At 47.1% G+C, this 18,667-nt stretch overlaps 2 protein-coding genes across 5 annotated transcripts in view; one reads left to right on the top strand and one right to left on the bottom strand.

Annotated features, from left to right (window-relative positions):
- The window catches only part of NPRL3 (NPR3 like, GATOR1 complex subunit), a 41,405-nt gene extending 38,508 nt beyond the window's left edge, over positions 1-2,897 (top strand). For both annotated transcript variants that reach the window (XM_057372363.1, XM_057372361.1), the window contains one exon: positions 2,166-2,897. In XM_057372363.1, the coding sequence (XP_057228346.1) occupies positions 2,166-2,331 (166 nt within the window). In that variant the 3' untranslated portion in view covers positions 2,332-2,897. The remainder of the gene's footprint in view (positions 1-2,165) is intronic.
- Positions 2,898-4,595: 1,698 nt separating this feature from the next.
- On the bottom strand, positions 4,596-18,195 carry MPG (N-methylpurine DNA glycosylase). Of its 3 annotated transcripts, XM_057372359.1 has the most exons (6): positions 18,120-18,189; positions 17,686-17,789; positions 14,094-14,237; positions 13,273-13,498; positions 10,017-10,221; positions 4,596-5,127 (listed from the first exon to the last, which is right to left on the bottom strand). In XM_057372359.1, exons 4-6 carry the CDS (start codon positions 13,492-13,494, stop codon positions 4,733-4,735), a joined length of 822 nt encoding a protein of 273 aa, XP_057228342.1. In that variant the 5' UTR covers positions 13,495-13,498; positions 14,094-14,237; positions 17,686-17,789; positions 18,120-18,189; the 3' UTR covers positions 4,596-4,732. The 3 variants fall into 3 exon arrangements, with proteins under 3 accessions (XP_057228342.1, XP_057228341.1, XP_057228343.1); XM_057372358.1 differs by lacking the exon at positions 17,686-17,789 and having other exon boundaries at positions 18,120-18,195; XM_057372360.1 differs by lacking the exons at positions 14,094-14,237; positions 17,686-17,789 and having other exon boundaries at positions 18,120-18,195.
- Between the last annotated feature and the right edge of the window lie 472 nt (positions 18,196-18,667).

The raw sequence follows: 18,667 nt of genomic DNA, 5'->3' as shown, positions 1-18,667 counted from the left end.
CCCAGGACAGATTGCCTGAGCATGTGGGGGGATCTCCATCTCTGAAGGGTTTGAAAAAGCTCTACAGCATTGGCAGTGGTCCTGCTGGAACAGGATGCTGGGCTAGACTTTGGGGGTGTCTTCCAGCTGGCATTTTTGTGATATTCTTTAATATCCTCTCTAGCTTTTATTGGAGTGGAAAGTATTTGGTCTTGACCAGTTACAAATCCAGACTCTTTTTGAATGTAAGATGGATTTATTTATTGGCAAACTGCTCTGTGTGTGTTGCTGTGGAAAGCCACACTGTACCACTTGCACTGAGAGAGCTGAGCCAGGATGAGAGCACGTGGGCAGGCACAGGGAGCCTGGCAGAGGGGAGGGAATCCTCCAAATCCCTTCTGAATGTGATAGGAGATGTAAGATACAAATGTTTCTGTTCATATCTGAGGGAACAGTGTGGCTTTGGCACCCCAGAAYTGACACTGCCCCTGTGAGTGGCTACTTCTCTATGCCCACAGTTGCCACCGGCCCAGGGGAGGTGGCCAATGAGCCTCATGTCAACACCCAGTGGGACACAGTGCAAAAGGCAAATGCACAGCCCAGACAGGGGGAGGTAGATGAGACTGGAGCTCTCTCTGTTGTTTGTTTGTGCTGCAGGTACAGAGAGGCAGCAATTATGTTCTCCATACAGGTGCCAGCTTGAGAGCTGGCAGAGGAACAGCAGGAGGGAGTTGGCAGCGTGCTGGGGCTGCCCAGCCCCGGGCTGCCRGTGAGGATCCTGCTCTGAGCCCACAGGCAGCTCGGGGGAAGAGGAGGGAGGGACGTGGCAAACTGGGAAGTGGAGAAACATGTGGCAATGGGCTAGAGGTGAAAACCCCTCTGCACAGTGCAGTGGAGGTGTGATGGAGGGAGACCTATTGCATGGTGATTCCTTTCCAGTCACCCAYGAGGGCAGTGGGTGACAGGAGTGCCTGGCCCGAGCAGCAGGAGGYAGCCAGGCAGGCACTGGTCCTGCAGGGAAAGCAGGAGCCACTCCATCCTGCTGCCCTGTGAAAACAGGCAGGGGTGCTCCCGTGGTTATTGGGTGTATTCTGAGGGCTGTTCCTGCATGAGGAGTGTGTGAACGGGTTGGAAAAYAGATCATGTCATCACTGATTTTTACAGTCAGTTGGCATGAAGCTGCAGATGGGTAATGGAACATGAGCAAAGGCTGCTGGAGCACAGAGCAGAGTGTGATGTGGAACACGTGTGGATGCACAGCTGGCTGTGGAGCTGGGAAGGGGCTCTGGCCTTTGGCCCTTCACGGTGGCAGTGTTTGAGTCACACGTGCAGCGTTGCTGTGACATTTGGGAGGGTGTCGAGACGAGTGAGACCTGAGCAGCAAACCTGGGCTTCACTGGCGGGGCTGGCTCAGAGGGAACTCCGGGGAGAGGTCCTCAGCCACTGGGGGCTTTTTGTTTATCACAGACCCTGCTGTGACMGACTGTGCAGGGCTGAGGTTTTCTGATAGCTATAGCATGCAGGTGGCCAGCAAAGAGGTAACTGTGTGCCTTTTTTATTGAGAACAGAGAATTGAAGAAGTCAGCATAGTCTGAGCTTAGACTTCAGGGGGTTTGTACTGCCAGTGCTTCTCTGTGCTGCCATTCACCAAAATTTCCATCTCTCTGTTGTGACTGCTCCACCCAACCCAAGCTGCCCAAACCCTGAGTGCAGGAGCTGTAGTTAGGAAGCCTCTTGGGCTGCTGTGAGGCAAAATCGCTCTTAATTCTAAAAGGCAGTGGAGGTACCCAGGCTGCTGGTGCAGAACTGTGATCAAGGGTGGTGTTGGCCCAGCTAAGAGAAYGCACATCTAAATCTGCCACGTCCTGACTTTCAAGGCTTGTTGACACTTGTGTTTCTTCACTTTCTGGAATTGTAACTAAATTGAAAATTCACAATCTTGGGAAATGCTCCAGGCTAGGAAACCTCTTGATCCAAAGAGGACCTTGGCAAAGCCCCACAGTGGGCGAGTCCCCTGCTTTTCCAGGGGATTTTTGTGCTAGGCATGATTTAATTCCCTTTTCATGCAAATGAGGGACATAAACCAAACACCTGGTTTGCATCCCCTGGGAGAGCAGACCTTGGGGGTGGCAGCGTGAGTTTGAGCTGCTTTGGGCTCACGTGCTCCCTTGCTCTGCTCCCTGCAGGCTGCTGCACTACTTCCGAGGCCGGCACCACTTGGAGGAGATCATGTACAACGAGAACATGCGGCGCTCCCAGCTGCTGATGCTGTTTGACAAGTTCCGCAGCGTGCTGGTGGTCACCAGCCAYGAGGACCCCGTCATCTCCGTGTTCCAGTCTCTCCTGAAGTGACTGCTGGCACAGGGACGGAGCCTGCCCTGCTCTCTGGCTGAGAGTCTAAAGGATGCCTAAAACTGAAGGAGGTGGTTTCAGTTCCTTCTTGCCCGGTGGCACGCAGCAGGGTGTCSCTGTCCGTGCCTCGATGTCCCTGCTGCTCCCTGAGACCCCAGGGCCTGCTGCAGGACAGCACTTGCTTGCTCAGCCTGGATTCCTGCCCTGCCACGTTCACAGCCCTTCCCTGGCCCTGCTGCTCCCCAGGGATCGTGGGAGTGACACGAGAGGGTTCTGTTGCAGCACTGCTGGCAGATTGTCACCTTTGGGGGGACATTGGTGCCTTGGGAGTGCTTCCCCTGCTCTCTAACACGGTGCAGGGACACTGAGCCCTGAGAGGCTGTCCCCGTGGCACAGAGTGCATGGCCTTGCTCCAGGGCACAGGGGAGCTGGCCTGGCTCCCAGGGAAATGACCCTGGCACCGAGGAATTCTGTTTGATGTCACAGCAGCGAGGACAGAGGTGGGAAGGCAAAGGATCACAAGTAAACAGTTTCACAAATGAATGACTCGCTCACTGTGTCATAGCTCATTCTTTCCTCACCCCGGTATCCTCATTGCCAGGTGTCTGTTGGAGCMGGGCTGACACCCAGCAGCCTCTGTGTTCCTGGGTTTTCATGTTTCCYGGTTTTTGCCTGGGGGTGGGAGCTTGGTTGTTGAGCAGGACTGAAAGGAGCTGGCCAAGCTGCAAGTGCAGGGACCTGTTCCACCCAGGGGCTGGTGCCCAGGGCATTGGGCTTATTTTGTCCCTCCATTCCCCCTCCCACARGCATGGCTGTGGCTGCARGGAGCCAGGCAGGGATCCTGGCCTKCATTAAAGCTGAACAGCAGGAAAATGAGATGCAGGGCTGTGCTTGCTCTGATTTGGGACTGCTCCTCCAGCCATGCCAGGGCCAGACCAGGTGACAGCCCTGGGCCTGGGGACAGCAGGAGCTTGTGCCAGCTCCCCCCTGCCTGTGTGAGGCCACTGTTACCCACAGCTGCTCACTGCTCTGTGCTGCATAGCCAGGGCAACAGAGGGAGAGCTTTACCTCCRTGGTGGTGTGGTGGTTTGTTGTTAAAAGATTGTCAGGCTCCTCAAGACCTTCCCTTACACCACACACAGCAGCTGGAGCTTCTCCCAGAGCCACAGGCTCTCAGGAGAGCTTCATTTGCCCACACACACTGGGTGAAACTGGGAGCTTTAGCTGATTTACCCTACAGCACCAAGGTGCTGGTGGAGCTGCCCCATGACGGCTTCCTCAGCTCTCCTTAGGGAGTCTGGCCCTGCAGCTGCCACAGGGATGGCAGAGAAAAGCAAAAACTGTATCTGACCTAAAAAACAGATCAACATTGCTGTAGGCCCTGTCTCAACCATCCCCAGCACCTGAGCATCAAGGTGAGCTACTGAAATCAGCACAACAAAGGGTGCCAGAAGGGGCCAATTCTTTCATGGGATGGGGACGAGAGTTTTTAAAAACGTGAGCTTTTTTATTCTATGTGAACCTTGAGGTGGGGGGTGTGTCACCCACCCAGAGTGGCTGCAGTCCTCCAGGTCTTGCCCTGAGTCCTAGAGGGTTTCTTCCCCTGCTCAAGTCAGGCTGCTGCTCCAGTGTTTTCTGTGTGGGGGTTCACACACTGGTAAGTTCTGAACTGGTTTCTAAAGCAGATGTGCAAATGAACAAAACCCATTCTTGTTCTCCAGGCTGGACATTACAGAGGGGTATAGGTTGGGAGGGGTCTTCAGTCCAAACCTCTGCTCAAAGGAAAGGTGTTAGATCAGGTCACTCTGGAGCCTGTCCTGTGGAGGTGTGAATGACCCACAGCTTCTCTGGGGCCCTGTTCCAGTGTTTGACCACCCTCATGGGGAAATTTTTTTCCACAGAGCTAATGAGAACTTCCTGTTTTCCAGCTGGTGGCCCATTGCCTCTCATCCTGTCTGACACTCTCCCCTGAGCCTGCTGCAGACAACAGTGAGATCCCCCCTTTACAACCTCTTTTCCCAGCTCCCATCCTTTCAGTCTGCTCTGTTGCCATCCAGTTCTATGACTATTTCCCCCCAGCAACCAAGCACTGGCCTCTGCTGGGGGCTGAGATGATGGGAGCAGCTCGGAGCTGTGAAGCTCCTCCTCTCACCCACCCTGATAAAGCCTGGATCCGTTGGCACAGGAAAAGTGGCCTTCCGTGTCCAAAACCAGTCTCAGTTCTGTCTGGGAGGCCATGCCAGTCTTCTGCAAATAAAACTCCACCAGGCCCCATTCATTGTGACAAAGTACATTTATTATTAAAAMCCCCCCCAGGCCCCTCTATCTGCCATGATGCAGCTTGAGGCCATTGTACAGAGCGCAGCTCAAGTCCTGTTCCGTGGGACACTTGCAAGACTTGTCAGCTGCAAGGGGAGTGYCCCCTTGCTGCCATCTCTCGCTCCATTTTCTTGTCTACGACACTCACAAATTTGTTTCCTCGTAAATAAAACCTGAGTGGTTTCTCTGCCCACTCTCCTCTGTTGCCAATGCCAATCCTGGTGGTGGCCACCACTTCGTGCTCCCCGGGCAGGTCCTGTCCAGGCACCATCCAGATGGCAGAATCCTGAGTCAGGTCCCTTTGGTCAAAAGCCTTGTCAATGCCAAAYGCCTGGCAGAGCTTGGAGGGCCCGTTGCAGAGCTGCCAGTCCTTGAGCAGCTTGGTGGGTGCTTTCCTGGAGGCCCTGCGCAGCTCCCTCATGGCATCCAAGCCCTGCAGGGGCTCCAAGGAACGCAGCAGCACTGCAGCCCCTTCCCCTGCAGARCAAGAGCTGGGTGTTAGTACAGGGTCATTCTTTTGGGAATGCTTCAGTTTTCAGCCCACTGCCAGCAGCACTTCAGCTCTGAGCCTGTTGCTCAGCCCGATGAGCATGGAATTGCCTGGCTGGAGTTGCCAACCATGGGGCCTGTCTTTGGCTCCARGTGCAGTCCCTTCTCTCCTCCAAAKGTCCAGTGCCCTTCATTCACAGCTCTGTGCCCTTCATTCTGCAGTGCTGCCTTGCTCCTCCCAACCCCACCTGATGTTGCTAAGTCTGGCTGCTGCTCCAAGGCTTGCCAGAGGGCTTTTGTTATGTCAGCACAATGTTCAGAAATAAACCCACATCTGGTTYGGTTTTGGCAGCGCTGTCCAAAGCTGCTCCCAAACCCAGTGGATTTCTAATAAACTCTGATTACAAGAACTCCAGCTAACAAGGGCAAGGAGGAATGAGTCTGGATGCTGCCAGCAGAAAGAGGCAGCTTGCAGAGTGAGGCTGGACAAARAGAAACCTGGGAAGGGGCTGCAGGCACTGGGAGCAGCTGCTGCCTGGGCTGCAAGTGGTACCAATCCAAACTCCCTCTGGAGCTGTACTGGGTGGGATGAGTGTGGCCTTGGGTAACTGCACAGCTCTAACAGTGATTTGGACCCTCGTGCCAAGGAAACTCTCCCAAGGCATGGATCTGGGGCAGGACAGGGCTGCACAATCTGGCTGTGGGATGCACAGCCCTGGGAGCAGCACTTAGCAGAGGTCTTTCTATGACAAAAACTGGAGAAAACTGACAAATTCTTTCCTCAAATGTGATCTGCCACCCTGTCAGGAGCTGTAGTTCTCCAGCCCTCCCAGCTGTTCCAGCCAGGTGAGAGTGAAGCAAAGATGCAGCTCTGAGCAGACATTCCCTGTCTGACAAGRATCTGCAGCCTGAGACAGAAATGTTTCCCTGGTACTTTCCAGTGGACTGCAGGGAGGTCTCCTGGCCTGAGTGGGTGAGGAGAGCACTGGCACAGGGCCTGTGTGCAGCCCCAMGCAGCTGTCCTTGTGCCGGCCGCCCACAGCTTCCCTCCCACCAGCATCCGTGTGCTGCCGCTCCCCAAGAATCCCCTCTCCCTCTCCAGCCTCAAACATCTGGAGCCAYGCTCATGCCTGGCAAAGGCTTTTTTTGTAGGCACAAATCCCTAAGGACCTGTGATTTCCCAAAATAGCGTCCCTCTCATATTTTGTACAAATCCCACACTAAATTACTCCTCTGGTCTCCCGGTGAGGTCCTGGTTCCTGGCTCTCTGAGGTGTGCCTGCTGCCCTGAACCTTCTCAGAGCCCCTGCTGCCCCCACTACAGCTCGGTGAAGTCAGCAGCCTGAATTCCAACAGCTGTCAGCAATCTGTTCCCAGGCACTCCCTTCTCCAAGGAGGGGATTGATGCTAATCTGGCAGCCAAAAGCTGCTTCCCTGGTCTAACAGTGATTTAGAGCTCAAAGGTCATTTTAGATTTTTAAGAACATGTTCCATGTCCTAATTCTGCTTTTTATTGATGTACAAAGAAACATCCCTCACWTCATGTTGCTGCCTCCCCTGCCAGGAACAACTGTGGGATTCTGAGCAATCACTAATTACACGGCTTGCTTTCATCCATCTCAAATGCAAGTGGAAACTGTGGTCACACTTGAACTGAACTGAGTCCTTGGGAGTTCACGTGAATAGAGATGAGCTCTTGGAAAACTGCAGGTGCTCCCAGAGCATCACAGAGCCCAGGCAAGGGGTACTGGGAATTTCTGTTTCTGGCTGCTCTTTCTGCATTTCCATCTGGAAGCTTCCATGTTCTTTCTAGCTGTGGGCAACAGACACCACACTCTGCCCAGTCAGTAGCCTTGGGAGGAGGAGACAGCAGGCAGGACAAGAGCATGGGGATGCCATGACAAGCTACTGCCTTCTTTCCCTCACACCCCTGSGTCATCCTGAGCATACTTCCACATTAGAAATTTCATTTTAACTCCCAAAGAGTAGCTGAATCCTTCGGACTCAACTCCAGAATGCTTCAGTCCAGATTCCTCCCCCTTCCAGCCTGCAGCAGTTCACTCTCAGAGGTCACTTGCGTTCAGCATCTGCCCAATATAGATACACAAGCAGCAGCAGCAGCAGCAGGGCCAGTTGGAGATGCTGAGTATTTATCTCTCTTGCTAAGAGYCTCTCCATATAATGAGCAGAATTCAGAGCTGAAAACTGAGATCTAACAACACTGCAGAGCCAATTCTCTCCCTGAGCAGCCAGAAATCATAATATGATAGTGGAGTCCCACACCCCCACAGCACAGCTTCCTGCTCCTACCCTGAAACAGCTCCAGCTCCCAGCCTTGGAAACAGCTCCTGGCCCCTGGAGAGAATTTTCTCCTYCCTTCACCTGCCTGACTCAGTGCTCCCCAAACACTTCCTTCAAAGTCCTAGTCTAAGATCTGAAGGTTAGGGAGAAGTCCCTGCAGTGTGATCCTGGGCTGAGCATCACTGGGCTCTCAATTTTACAAGTTGTGCTTTCAGATCTGGCAGCAAAATACAGACCATGGCAAATTCCAGAGAAACAGATCACAGTTAAGTCAAAGAGAAGCATGACTGGCACTTATCCTCTTCCGGAGGCAAAGGAAGCCCAATATCCCTCTTAACTCTAGGGAAAGCTCTTAGTGCTAAGATTACTGTGCTGCTCAGGATATACTGTTGGATTCATGCACATTAAAAGACTTTGGCTGTATTTTTTTTAAGCTCTTCTCTCTACCATCCATGATTTCTCCAAATGCAGTGATGCCTGCTGTGGCTTCAGGCAGCTGCAGTATTTCACTCAGTGATGGGAAGACCTCTCACAGTAAAATTCCACGATGCAGCTTTATCTCRGTTACATCCACAAAGATTTTCCCTTCCTCACTGACAAAATATACTGGAGCACCTGCCCCTCAATAATTTTGATTTTWTGARCACAATGCTGCTGGTGATACACTCTTCCTATCCCTGAGTGATACTGGAGCCTGAACTCCAGCATAAAGCAATACAGAAAACAGAGAAGTTTTATTCCACCCAAAGTTACAGACTATGAGGTTGTGTATCAAAACAAGTGATTCCTAAGGAGTCAGATCTGCCACTGCTCCAGAGGATACACTTGGCTCTTGGAGCTATTTGCTTTCATGGTCTGTGCTATGAAGTAGGACCAAGCTAAGCCCTAACAGACAGGTGTTTTTTTGGTCAGTGTTTCCTGGTGTTTTCTGCACAGCCAGTCAAAACAAAGTTTCCAAGATTTGTCCCGTATCCAGAGAATGAAATGCTTTTGCCTTCTACCCAGGTGCTACCATGAAGTTGACTCCCTAAATCCTTCCCTCAGACTAAACAACAGCACARCAGCACAATTAAACAACTCCTCCTCCATCTAACTGCAGAGAAGCATCTCAGGTATGATTCCTCCCCATCTTTCTTTCAACACTTCTGCATGTGGGCAAATACACAGAAGGAGCAGCTCCTGTTTGTGTAGCTGCATGGGTGATGCACAGTGTGCACAGCCATGGTATTGACTGCAGTGCTCTGGCAGTGATAGCTGAGCCTGCTGTCACTGCATGTGTGACAGGATGATGGGGAGGGAGTTTGTAACAAAAAATCCTATCAACTCCATCACCACAGGGAGCTCTTTAATTGTTTTACTACAAATCTAAAAACAGGCATATAAGGAAAAAATTCCCAAAGTGCGAATGTCAAAGGAATCTTCCTAGTTTTCAAAGGCTAATAATATTTTTCAAAAATCAAAAATATTACTCCTAATATTTCAAATGCTATGAATCCCACCCTTACAAATGAACTATGTGCTTTCATTATCTGAACAGATTTGGCAGAGCCAATATAATGAAGCTCACATGTGTTCACCCAGATCCCCATTTAGAAAGTCAGGCTCTACCCCCACACTATAACCTGGCACTGTTCTTCTGCTTGGCTCCTCTCCAAAGGCCAAAACCTRAGGATTAATGGCCACACTTCCATTTGCTTTCCACTTAGGAATATACAAGCACTGGGATTTTTTAACATTTATCTTCAAAATGGTGAAAAAGAAAGTAAATTGGGTTTGAGATTTTTTCTAAYAGAGTGAGGAGTTACCTAGGAAACACTTGCTGCCATTTCAAGATGTCTAATTAAACAGCTTCATTGCAAGGCAAATACTGTCACTCTGACAGAAAGGAAAAAAAGAAAGTTTTCAGTAACATGTTAAGAGTCTTGAAGAGTGGAAGGTCAGTCTCAATAAATTCTAGAATAATTTAATTACAGCTTGATTATTTTATTTTTAGAATAATAAAAGAACACTGAAGGTTCTGTAACAGTCTGGGTATTTTGATTTGGATGGCTTTTWTTGGCTTTTAGATACAGCCAAACAGCTAAAATGCTCCTACTGATTCCTTGCTTAAACCTAAGACATCTCAGATCTTTTTGTTTTCCCCAACATTTCATTCAGCCTCTGAAGGCAGGAGACAGAGGAGTTTCTTGCCATGGCAACAGACACCAAGACCTAGGCTGTCATTAATGAGTCTGAATTTTTCTTGTACATCACCACTTTTGAGGAACAAAGTTTACTGAATCACATGAATGAGGTGATCAAAACTGAAAGCTCCCTCCTATCCAGATTCAACCCCAGTCTCATTTTCTGTGTGCCTGAACAGCTGCCACAGCTCACAGCTGGGACAAACTGGGAAGTTGGAGATGGGCCCTGGTACACCCTGGTCACAGTGGCAAAGCCCAGGTCCCATGGGATGATCATGACAACAAGTCACAGCCATCAGAGAGCCCACAGAGAGCTCACAAGTGACTGCAGCACCACTGTAGCTTGAATCAGCCCCCTGMTGCTGGCATGCCATCTCTTTCAGCCTCAGCTTACCTTGGCTGGAAACATTCATGCAGAAATAAATCCCRTAGATCTGATACACGTACAGAGTTCCTGGTTTCATGAACATTGCTGCATTTCGTTGTGTTTGCTTCCCACCTTTCGAGTGGGAAGCTTCATCTTCCCCACCCAGATAAGCTTCTGTTTCAACAATCCTGCCCCAGAGCTCTCTGCCATCAGGAAGTTTGCGAACTAAAATCTGAAAGAGAGGTCAGRGTGCATCAGTTACCAGCCCTCGGTACAAAATAAGCAGAGCAAGAGCTGTGGAAACACAGAAGTTGGAAAGAAAGGACCTGCTGGTCTAAATCCTGTCCATTTAGTCTGTGAGCTAACACCAACTTTTTCAGCTTCCACTGCCCAGGCCTCAGCCCAGTACAAGGAGTTCCTACCTGTCCCTCAYCCCACAAAATGCCTGGAGTGTCTAGATGAGACAGGATCAAAAAGAACCAGTTTATGATCCTACAGGCACTAAAGCCCACAGAGTTGCTTTTGTGGTTATTTTCTGTATTCTCCACTCCAATGCATCAGGTTTAAGGCAGAAATCACCACTGATATTAACCTTGAAGCATCATGAATGTATAATCTTTAGATCAGAAGAAATATGACAGAGGCACAATTAAATAACTGCTATGATTAGACAGTTTCTCTCCCTAGAGATGTTTCAAACAAGTCCCAGTCCCAAATCACAGAGATAATCAGCACTAGAGAGAGCATTGATGCTATTTCAGTATTTTCTGCACCACAGAGAAGGGCAGTGCAGGAGAGCTGGGAATTGGCTTCAGGCAGACAACAACAGATCTTTGTTATTACAGTGTGTTCCTTGCTGCTGGTACCTCCTTAAATAAAACAAAGCAGATGCAGGGGAAACAAAACATGGCCGCGAAAAGATTCTCTTTAAAAATAAAACCACTAAACTTTGTACAAAGGAATTTGTGGTTTGACCTGATTTTTAAACTWTGTGTTTTACTTAATGTGTATGAAATACTGCAGCACAGGCTCATTTGGGCACCAGCTATCAGTTTAATTATAATGCTTTAATTATCCAGCACTTTCATCCAGCCATTCAAAAATGACCTTCAGAAAAACAAAGCTGAATTCCTAACAGATGTTTAAGCTGGGTTGCTAATGCAGATATTGATCTGATCCAGTATGAATTCTCCATGAGTTGGTTTCCAAAGCTGCAGCTCTGGTGTATCATGGTTTCTCTACAGCACTTGTCAAGTTGTTGAAAATAATCAGTTTATTATTTTTAATGAAAAAAAACACTGGTGTTCAGCAAATGCCTCTGAAATACCCCAAACCCAGATCCCTGTGACCAGAATTCTCCCTCAGTATGATGAAATGCAATGGTTAGGTTATGGTTTTAAAAGCATAGAGGCATTTCCCTGTTTTCAGACACCCCCAATATTCTGTTGAATAAAAAGGTTTAAAATGGTGATAAATCCCACAGTAAATGATTTCCTAAAGGTTATTTTTCTCATTGAGGATGTATCTTGATGTTATGGCAGCTCCCTCTGAGAGGCCATTTACTGCATGTATCTTTTGGGGTATTTTTTTGTTACCAAAAACTCAGGTATGATGAAGGAAAGCAAAATTAATGTGCCAGATGCCTCCAAAATCTGATAGAACGAAGATAATGAATGAAACACTAAATAACCTTTATGAGAGAATAGGTTGTGTCATGGGAGACTGGTGGTCATRCTTTAAAGAAAATGAAGAATTAAGATAGAAATTGCCTGGCTTGTAATACYAGGCCTAAATAGACAMAATATAGAATTAGGACTCAAATATCATCTTTCCAGAGTAACTGAATGGATAAGGGTGATGAAGTCATTAAGACAACAAAAATGCATCAGTAATGGGAGACTTGAGGTATCCTTAGGTAGAGCAGGACATGGGCAATGTTTTCTTAGACACCATCAAATGTTGTGCAGAACGAGGAATCAGGAATCTCACGAGAAAAGACTCAGCTCTCAGATCTGGAGCAAAACACAGTCTTTTCCAAAGACTTATCCCTGGAAAACAACTTTGTATCATGACCATGAAGGATAAAGTTCAGTGTCCTTTCACAGGCATTAAAGTCCAAAAATAATCTATCAGAGTTCTGCCTACCAGCAAAAAGAGGAAACTATGTAAAGTGAGGAAGCTTGTTGGGAAGAACTTAAGAGGCAGCCAAAGGTTAAGACTGGAAAAAAGGCAAACCTCTAGCAGGATGTCTGTAAAGATAGCAACACACATGGAATATCACAGAGAGAGGTTAAGGCAGACCAGAAAGAAACCCAGCAGGGCTAAAAAGCAGAGCAAAGGCGTCAGTTACAGGCAAGATATCCCTAGAAAAGAAAAAATAGCTGGACGCAGCAAAACAGGCCAAAACCAACAGTTTGTGGAACAAATTCCTGAAGTTATCTAAAACCATGAGAACCCAGAGAGTCTACTCACAYTGCAGACAATAAAGGTATTAAAAAGACTCTGAGAAGATAAGACCATAGCAGTGAACTGAACATACATTTTGCAGTTGCATTTAGAAGATCCTAGACTGGAACTTTCTACAGGTGAAACACTGAGGGAGCTCCCTCCCCTGGAAACAGCCAGAGAGTTTGCTGAAGGACCCACCAAGCATTAGAGACATGTTTAATCTCCACCACTCCTACTTCCAAAGGCTTTCAGCAAGATTTAAAGACTCCTCAAAGTTTATGCAATGGGTGAAGGGAGAAGTCCTTGCATGAACAGGTAATGACTTGGAAACTCAGAAACAAAAGATAGGAATAACAATATTTGGAGTGAAGAAAGTTTAACTGTGGGACTGTGCAATCCTTAGCATAACAAGACARTAAAATGGAGGCAGAGAAGATGTTGCTGACTGCAGAGCATTACTTTCCACTGGGCTAAGCAAGAAACAAAAACAAGTAAAGCAGTTGCTGAAAGGAAAATCATGGGCCTGAAACAGCCTTCAAACCACAAGCAGCAAAGTACATTTTAGTAAATAGACAAAAGGGAGAAAAACTCCACAAAAAAAAACCTAATTAAAAAATGTGACACACTAAACCTGAAAAATTACTCCTCTGACCTCATCTAGAATAGATTTGGCTACTAGTCTTTAAATTCCACTGCACTKAGCAAGAGAAGGAATGAGAGCTATATTCCTAAAATAGCCTGGGAGTCAAATGGCAAAAGAAGAATTTCATCCTTTTACACCAAGTTATTAGCTAGCACATGCTCCAGTACAAGAATCTCAGTGCTCATGTCTTACCTGCCCCAGAAAGGACTTGGCCAGACTAACACAGGGCTGGTTGAAAAAATCTGCTTGCAGCTGWGAAGAATTTTTTTTTTCTATCATAAAATATTTGCTGCTTTTTGGAGAAAGATCTGCTCCAGGCGTAGYGTTCAGGTTCTCCAAGGCATCAATCTGAGGGAAGCTGGAGTTGCTTTGAAGAGCACTTAATTGAGCCAACAGCTTTCTTTTTCTTGGCATAGTTCTGGAAAATGGATAGAAGCATAATTAGGATTATGAAGCTTATTTAAAAGCACCTTATTTCCACAAACTTCTGTTTTTACGCACCTCTCCACAACAATGAATCTGACAGCTACGACTACATGGACAACCTATGCAAACTACAGCAGCAGATGACAGATTTAGCCATGTTTGCACCAGGCTGGGCAAATATTGGGCTCTACTGATGAGCAAACAGAAAACAGCAGTTTGAGCAATTCATCTTGTAAAGACTGCAGATAAAAACAACTCTGCTCCACTAAGCATTGAAACTAAGTTTGCTCTTAGGTTGGAAAATTCAGAAATTGAATGCCAAGATGAACCAGTACTGTGTACTTTTTACCAAAAACTAGCATAATCTTTCAAGCATATAGAAAAAACAGAAAATAACCACTTCAAAAATTGTGCTGCCTCAGAAAGCACAAAGAAGTTATGTATCAATCATTTTCAAAAGTAATGTAACTGGATCAGAACCTAAACCTCCACAGGAAGTTGAGAGATGCCCTATTCACAGTCACAAATTTGTTTATTGTGCTGTAGAAATGTTTGTGTTAGAATCTCCCCAAAATGACTCAACCTACCAGAAACATGAAGAGCATCTGTTCCAGTCAACAGCTGAAACKGAGGCAACTACATCTCCTGCAATTGTTCTTCTGGTTTGTCACCACTTTAGTATGTGAGCTCCAAAAAGTTGGTGTTTCGTTTTTGGTGCTGTAGTCCTTTACCTATTGAACAGGTACAAGCATTTATTCACTGTATCAAGTGCTTTGAAACAGGCCAGGAGATTCTGAGCATATAATGGAGATGTGATACCAACAGTGCTCCATTAGATCAAGCTCCAGAACAATTTGCAATTTTTGCTTGGTCCAGAAAAAGCAGTGCTGGAGATGCTCTTTGGCCTTTGTTATACAGTGGGGAATGAGCTTTTCCTACACTCAATACAAGGCAAGCCGAAACTAAACTTTTAAAATGCCCCCATTAGCACTTAATTTGGAAAGTGTCAGCCCCAAAAAAAAGGACTTTTACAAGAGAACGCAAAGACCTCAGTTCTAAAATGGAACACGTGGATGTAAGGGAAAAGAAGCAAAGGTTCAACATCATACAGAATTAGATATGGAGAAAGAATCCCATACATAGTGAACCTGCAAGGAAGTATACGTAAGTAATTAGCTGTTGCCACTCATTTTTCACCAGATTATCAAAATTTAAAAATTACTAAAAAAACTTTCAATATTAAAACCACTCTTTATCTTGCTCAGATGCTTCTCACAATGGAAGTTGCACCAGCAACAGTTTCTTTTCACTACAGTGAAACAAATTCAGCGTTGCTACAATCTGAATCAGCAGTGCTAATTCCCCAACATTGTTATGTTTCACTTCAGAAGAATCCAGACACAAACATATAAAAATAGGCAGGGGAAAAAAAAATCACATTGGCATGACCAGCAGAGAGGTGGGATGGTTCTACTTTTTTTCTAAACACTTAACTCTTCATTGCAATAATTAAGTGGTGTCAGGTACTCTGCTCTGAACTGTGGCTTTCAGTTTGTGGGAATTAAACATGTTTCCAGAAGTCACCAGCCAGACATAACTGCCTGGTGGCACTGGCAAGTGAGTCCTGTCTAGGAGAAAGTGCTGCAGGAAGGAAGKACCAGAGGAGGAACACTTCACCATTTGAGACTGACCCTCTAAAACACTCAGTCAAGGCAGTATTCCCACTGAAGACAATACCTCCAGACTTCTCTGACAGTATTAACTGGAACTTCCAGCTCATCAGCCACACATAAAGACACTCTGCAAACATGGCTGACTYGAGAAGAGCATCAACTCATTTGGTAATTTGTGCTCTTATGGAATGCGACATCAGAAACAGGATCTGAGCTGCCTGGCACCTACTTCCAATTAAATAATTGCTAAAAGCTGCAAGTGCACTCACAGACATGTTACAGCAACAGCCTCAGGGCACTTGAAACTTCATTGCTATGGGCYGATCCTTGACACATCTCAGCATCTTCAATAGAAACTGCAGCAGGAAACTGCCTTCTAGCCAGGAGAAATGGGTCATGTACAGAAAYGTGAGTGCACAATGAGGGGCTGCAATACCAGCTTAGAAATCCAGAAAAAAAMCCCCATACTATCCCATCTCCCTGCTTCATAGCAAGATTTGAATCACAAAACTCTGCCTCAAAGCCTATCAACACYTTCTGGAAGGGATGTTGCTTGTAAATRCAAATCCCTTCTTGCCTATWAAAAAAMCACACTGTAGAAGGCAACACATACYATGGATSCAAGCCCTGTGCATTTGGGAAGCAACAKACACAACCTCTTCTGTAAGTCTACAGACAAATTCTGCAGCTCTTCATTTCTATCTAGATTTTCTTGCTTGTATAATAAACAAATTCTACTCCTGGGCCTCAAATAATCAGCTGTGGGTTTAATCACTTTTTRCTAATCCTGTTGTAACCAAATTAACTACAAGTTGTTAAGCACATCTGGGTAAACATGTCCAAAAAAAAAAAAATAAAAAGTATGTAAGTCGGAAAAGGAAGATCAAGAGCTGAATCAGTCTGCACAAGTGCCTGGAGTGTTCAGGGCTGCTGGGCTAATCTCAGGCAAGTGGTTCAGGACCCTGCAAGCCAGAATTGGAAAGACACTGCAAATCTGTGTAAAACCCAACTCAGCAGCAGATACACCCTGTAGTCCAGGCACAAGAGTCTACAACTTATTTAATCCTTCTAACAACACTGCATTTGCAGGCATTTCCTTAGGTATTTAATGAGTTTTCATGAAAAGGAGGTTAAAAAAAATCCCACCAGCAATTTGCATATAYTTTTGGCTCCTAGTTCTAGGTACCTGCAAAACCTACCTCAGGCACATCTATTTTTCTGACAGAACGATGAGGAAAGTGTACATAAAAACACTGCCACTTCTGGAGAGATAATTCCTCACACCAATTCCCAGCTGTACAGATTTTAAATGGGAATACATGCTGGGTCAATGCTGGGTTAGACCAAAGGATACCCCTCCCTGTATCCTGCTCTCCAGCCCAGGTCAGGAGCAGGAGAAGAACACAATAAGCACAAAGTGCTTCTCCACGCATCCTCCATGTCTCTAGACTGGAGCATTGTGACCCAGGCACAGTCATCCCTGAGCCTGTGGGCACTTTAATAAGGAAGAAAACTTCACAGAATCAGTTATTACTGCCMAAAAAAATCCCTCATTTTGTGTGAGAAATTTGCACTGCTTCCCACCCATATGAATCAGTTTATACCTGTGCTTCATCACCCTCAGCCCTCTTCTCTACCTCAAATAATGCAAAGCCATCTGGAAACATCGATTTTCCATGTCATCTGCAAACCATCTCTGCAGCACCCCAATGCTGACCTCCAGTCACCTGGAGAGCTGCCCATTTACTCACATCCTCTTTCCTATCTTTGCAATAACTGCGTATTTATRACAGGGAAACTCCCTTATTATGTCAAGGGCTGCTCAGGTGAGGGCTCCTGTTTAAAACCTTCCTGAAGTCTCAGTACAGACTGTGAGCCAGACTTCTCAACATGCTTATTTAGACCTGCAGAAAATTCAAGAATACTTTCAGGCATGACTTTTAACCCGTAATTTTTCACCCTAGATATTTATGCAGCTGTACAATAATCCTATCTTTCTGTATTTTTTACTAATTCWCTTGGTCAAACTTCCAGGTCTGCAGACCTTGGATTTCCCCTAAAATCCTCTTTAAAAATTAGTGACACATTTGCTGCTGTGACCATCATTAGAACATCATCCCTGAGGGCTGCATCTGGTTTGGCAGTTTATTCCTTGTTTCTACCAGTTTGGCAACTTATTGCTGCCTGTTATTCCTGTCTATTTGCTCCATAACCTCTTAAACAGACATTTTAAGGCAAATCTTTCAATGAGTTCTCCACATGAATGATGTCTCTCTGCCTTTCCTGTCTAGTCTATCCTACTAGTACCAGAAGTTAATAATGCATAGTTTCCTGGACAACAGTGCAAGAAGCAGGAAAAAAMCCCTTGAATGAAGAGTGCAGGCATGAGCTAATATAACCATTAATATAAATATGGAGTCAATTTCTCCAGACAGGAGTCCGACACTATGGGCAATCCTTGTATCTCAAAAATATGGCAAAAGGGATGCTTTTATTTTATTTATACCTTACTGAGTGCTGGGGATCTCATTTCCTTGCAATTCAAGTCCTCGYTCCTACTCCCTACCGGGCATTTCGAGCTTTTTTGGGATGAAACTTAAACCCATCCTTCTGTAAAGAACAATGAAGGTAACAACGAGCAATGCCAACTCCCCCCCCAAAAAAAGCCCTAACAGCAGAACTACGCTCCGTTTTGGATGAGGACGCTCGTGATTTGGAGCGGAATCCAGGTCTGCAGCGGGGGCGGGCCCGGTAGTGCTGGGCAAGGCCGGCCGGGCCCGTTCGGGCGCTGCTGGCGCCGCGGCCGACTCCCAGAAATCCGAGCTCCCTCCTCCGCCCGCCCCGGCCATTCCCGGCTGTCCCCGGTCACTCGCGGTCGCTCCCGGCCATTCCCGGCCATTCCCGGCTGTCCCCGGCCATTCCCGGGCTCCCCTCACGCACCTGCCGGGCCGTTCCCGCCGCGGGCGGGCCGCGCGCAGCCCCTGCCGAGGCCCCGCGGAAGCCCCGGAGCTGCCGTGAGGGGCGGGCCGGGGAGGCGGGAGAGGCGCGGCCGTGAGGGGGGAGCGCCGCCGCTATCTCGGAGTCCGCAGCCGCTGCCGTTTGAAGGTTCTTCCTTAGGGGTGTTCCATCTAGTGTGTTCTTTTCTGGAGCACAYACTGTCCGTAAAACAGCCTTTGAACTCTCGCTGGTTTTCAGCATCCGCTCCTCGCTGTTTCATGTTAGTCATTAATTCATCAGTACAAAGGCTGAGAGAATTGGAGGTGTTGCGCCTGGGTTAGAGGAGGTTCAGGGGAGACTTTAGAGCGCCTTCCAATGCTTAAAGGGCCTTCAAAAGAGCTGGAGAGGGACTTTACACAAGGGCAAGGAGTGACAGAACAAGGGGGAATGGCTTGCTATGGGCAGCRKGTAGAGTTAGATGGGACATTGGGAYAGAATTGTTCCTTGTGAGGGTGGGGAGGCTCTGGCACAGRGTGCCCAGAGAAGCTGTG

This window comes from Malurus melanocephalus, unplaced genomic scaffold (assembly GCF_030028575.1).
Source record: "Malurus melanocephalus ecotype Western Australia unplaced genomic scaffold, MMel_1.1 scaffold_170, whole genome shotgun sequence".
Classification (NCBI taxonomy): Eukaryota; Metazoa; Chordata; class Aves; order Passeriformes; family Maluridae; genus Malurus; species Malurus melanocephalus.
Note: the sequence above shows the minus strand (reverse complement) of the source record. Positions and strands in the feature narration are given on the sequence as shown.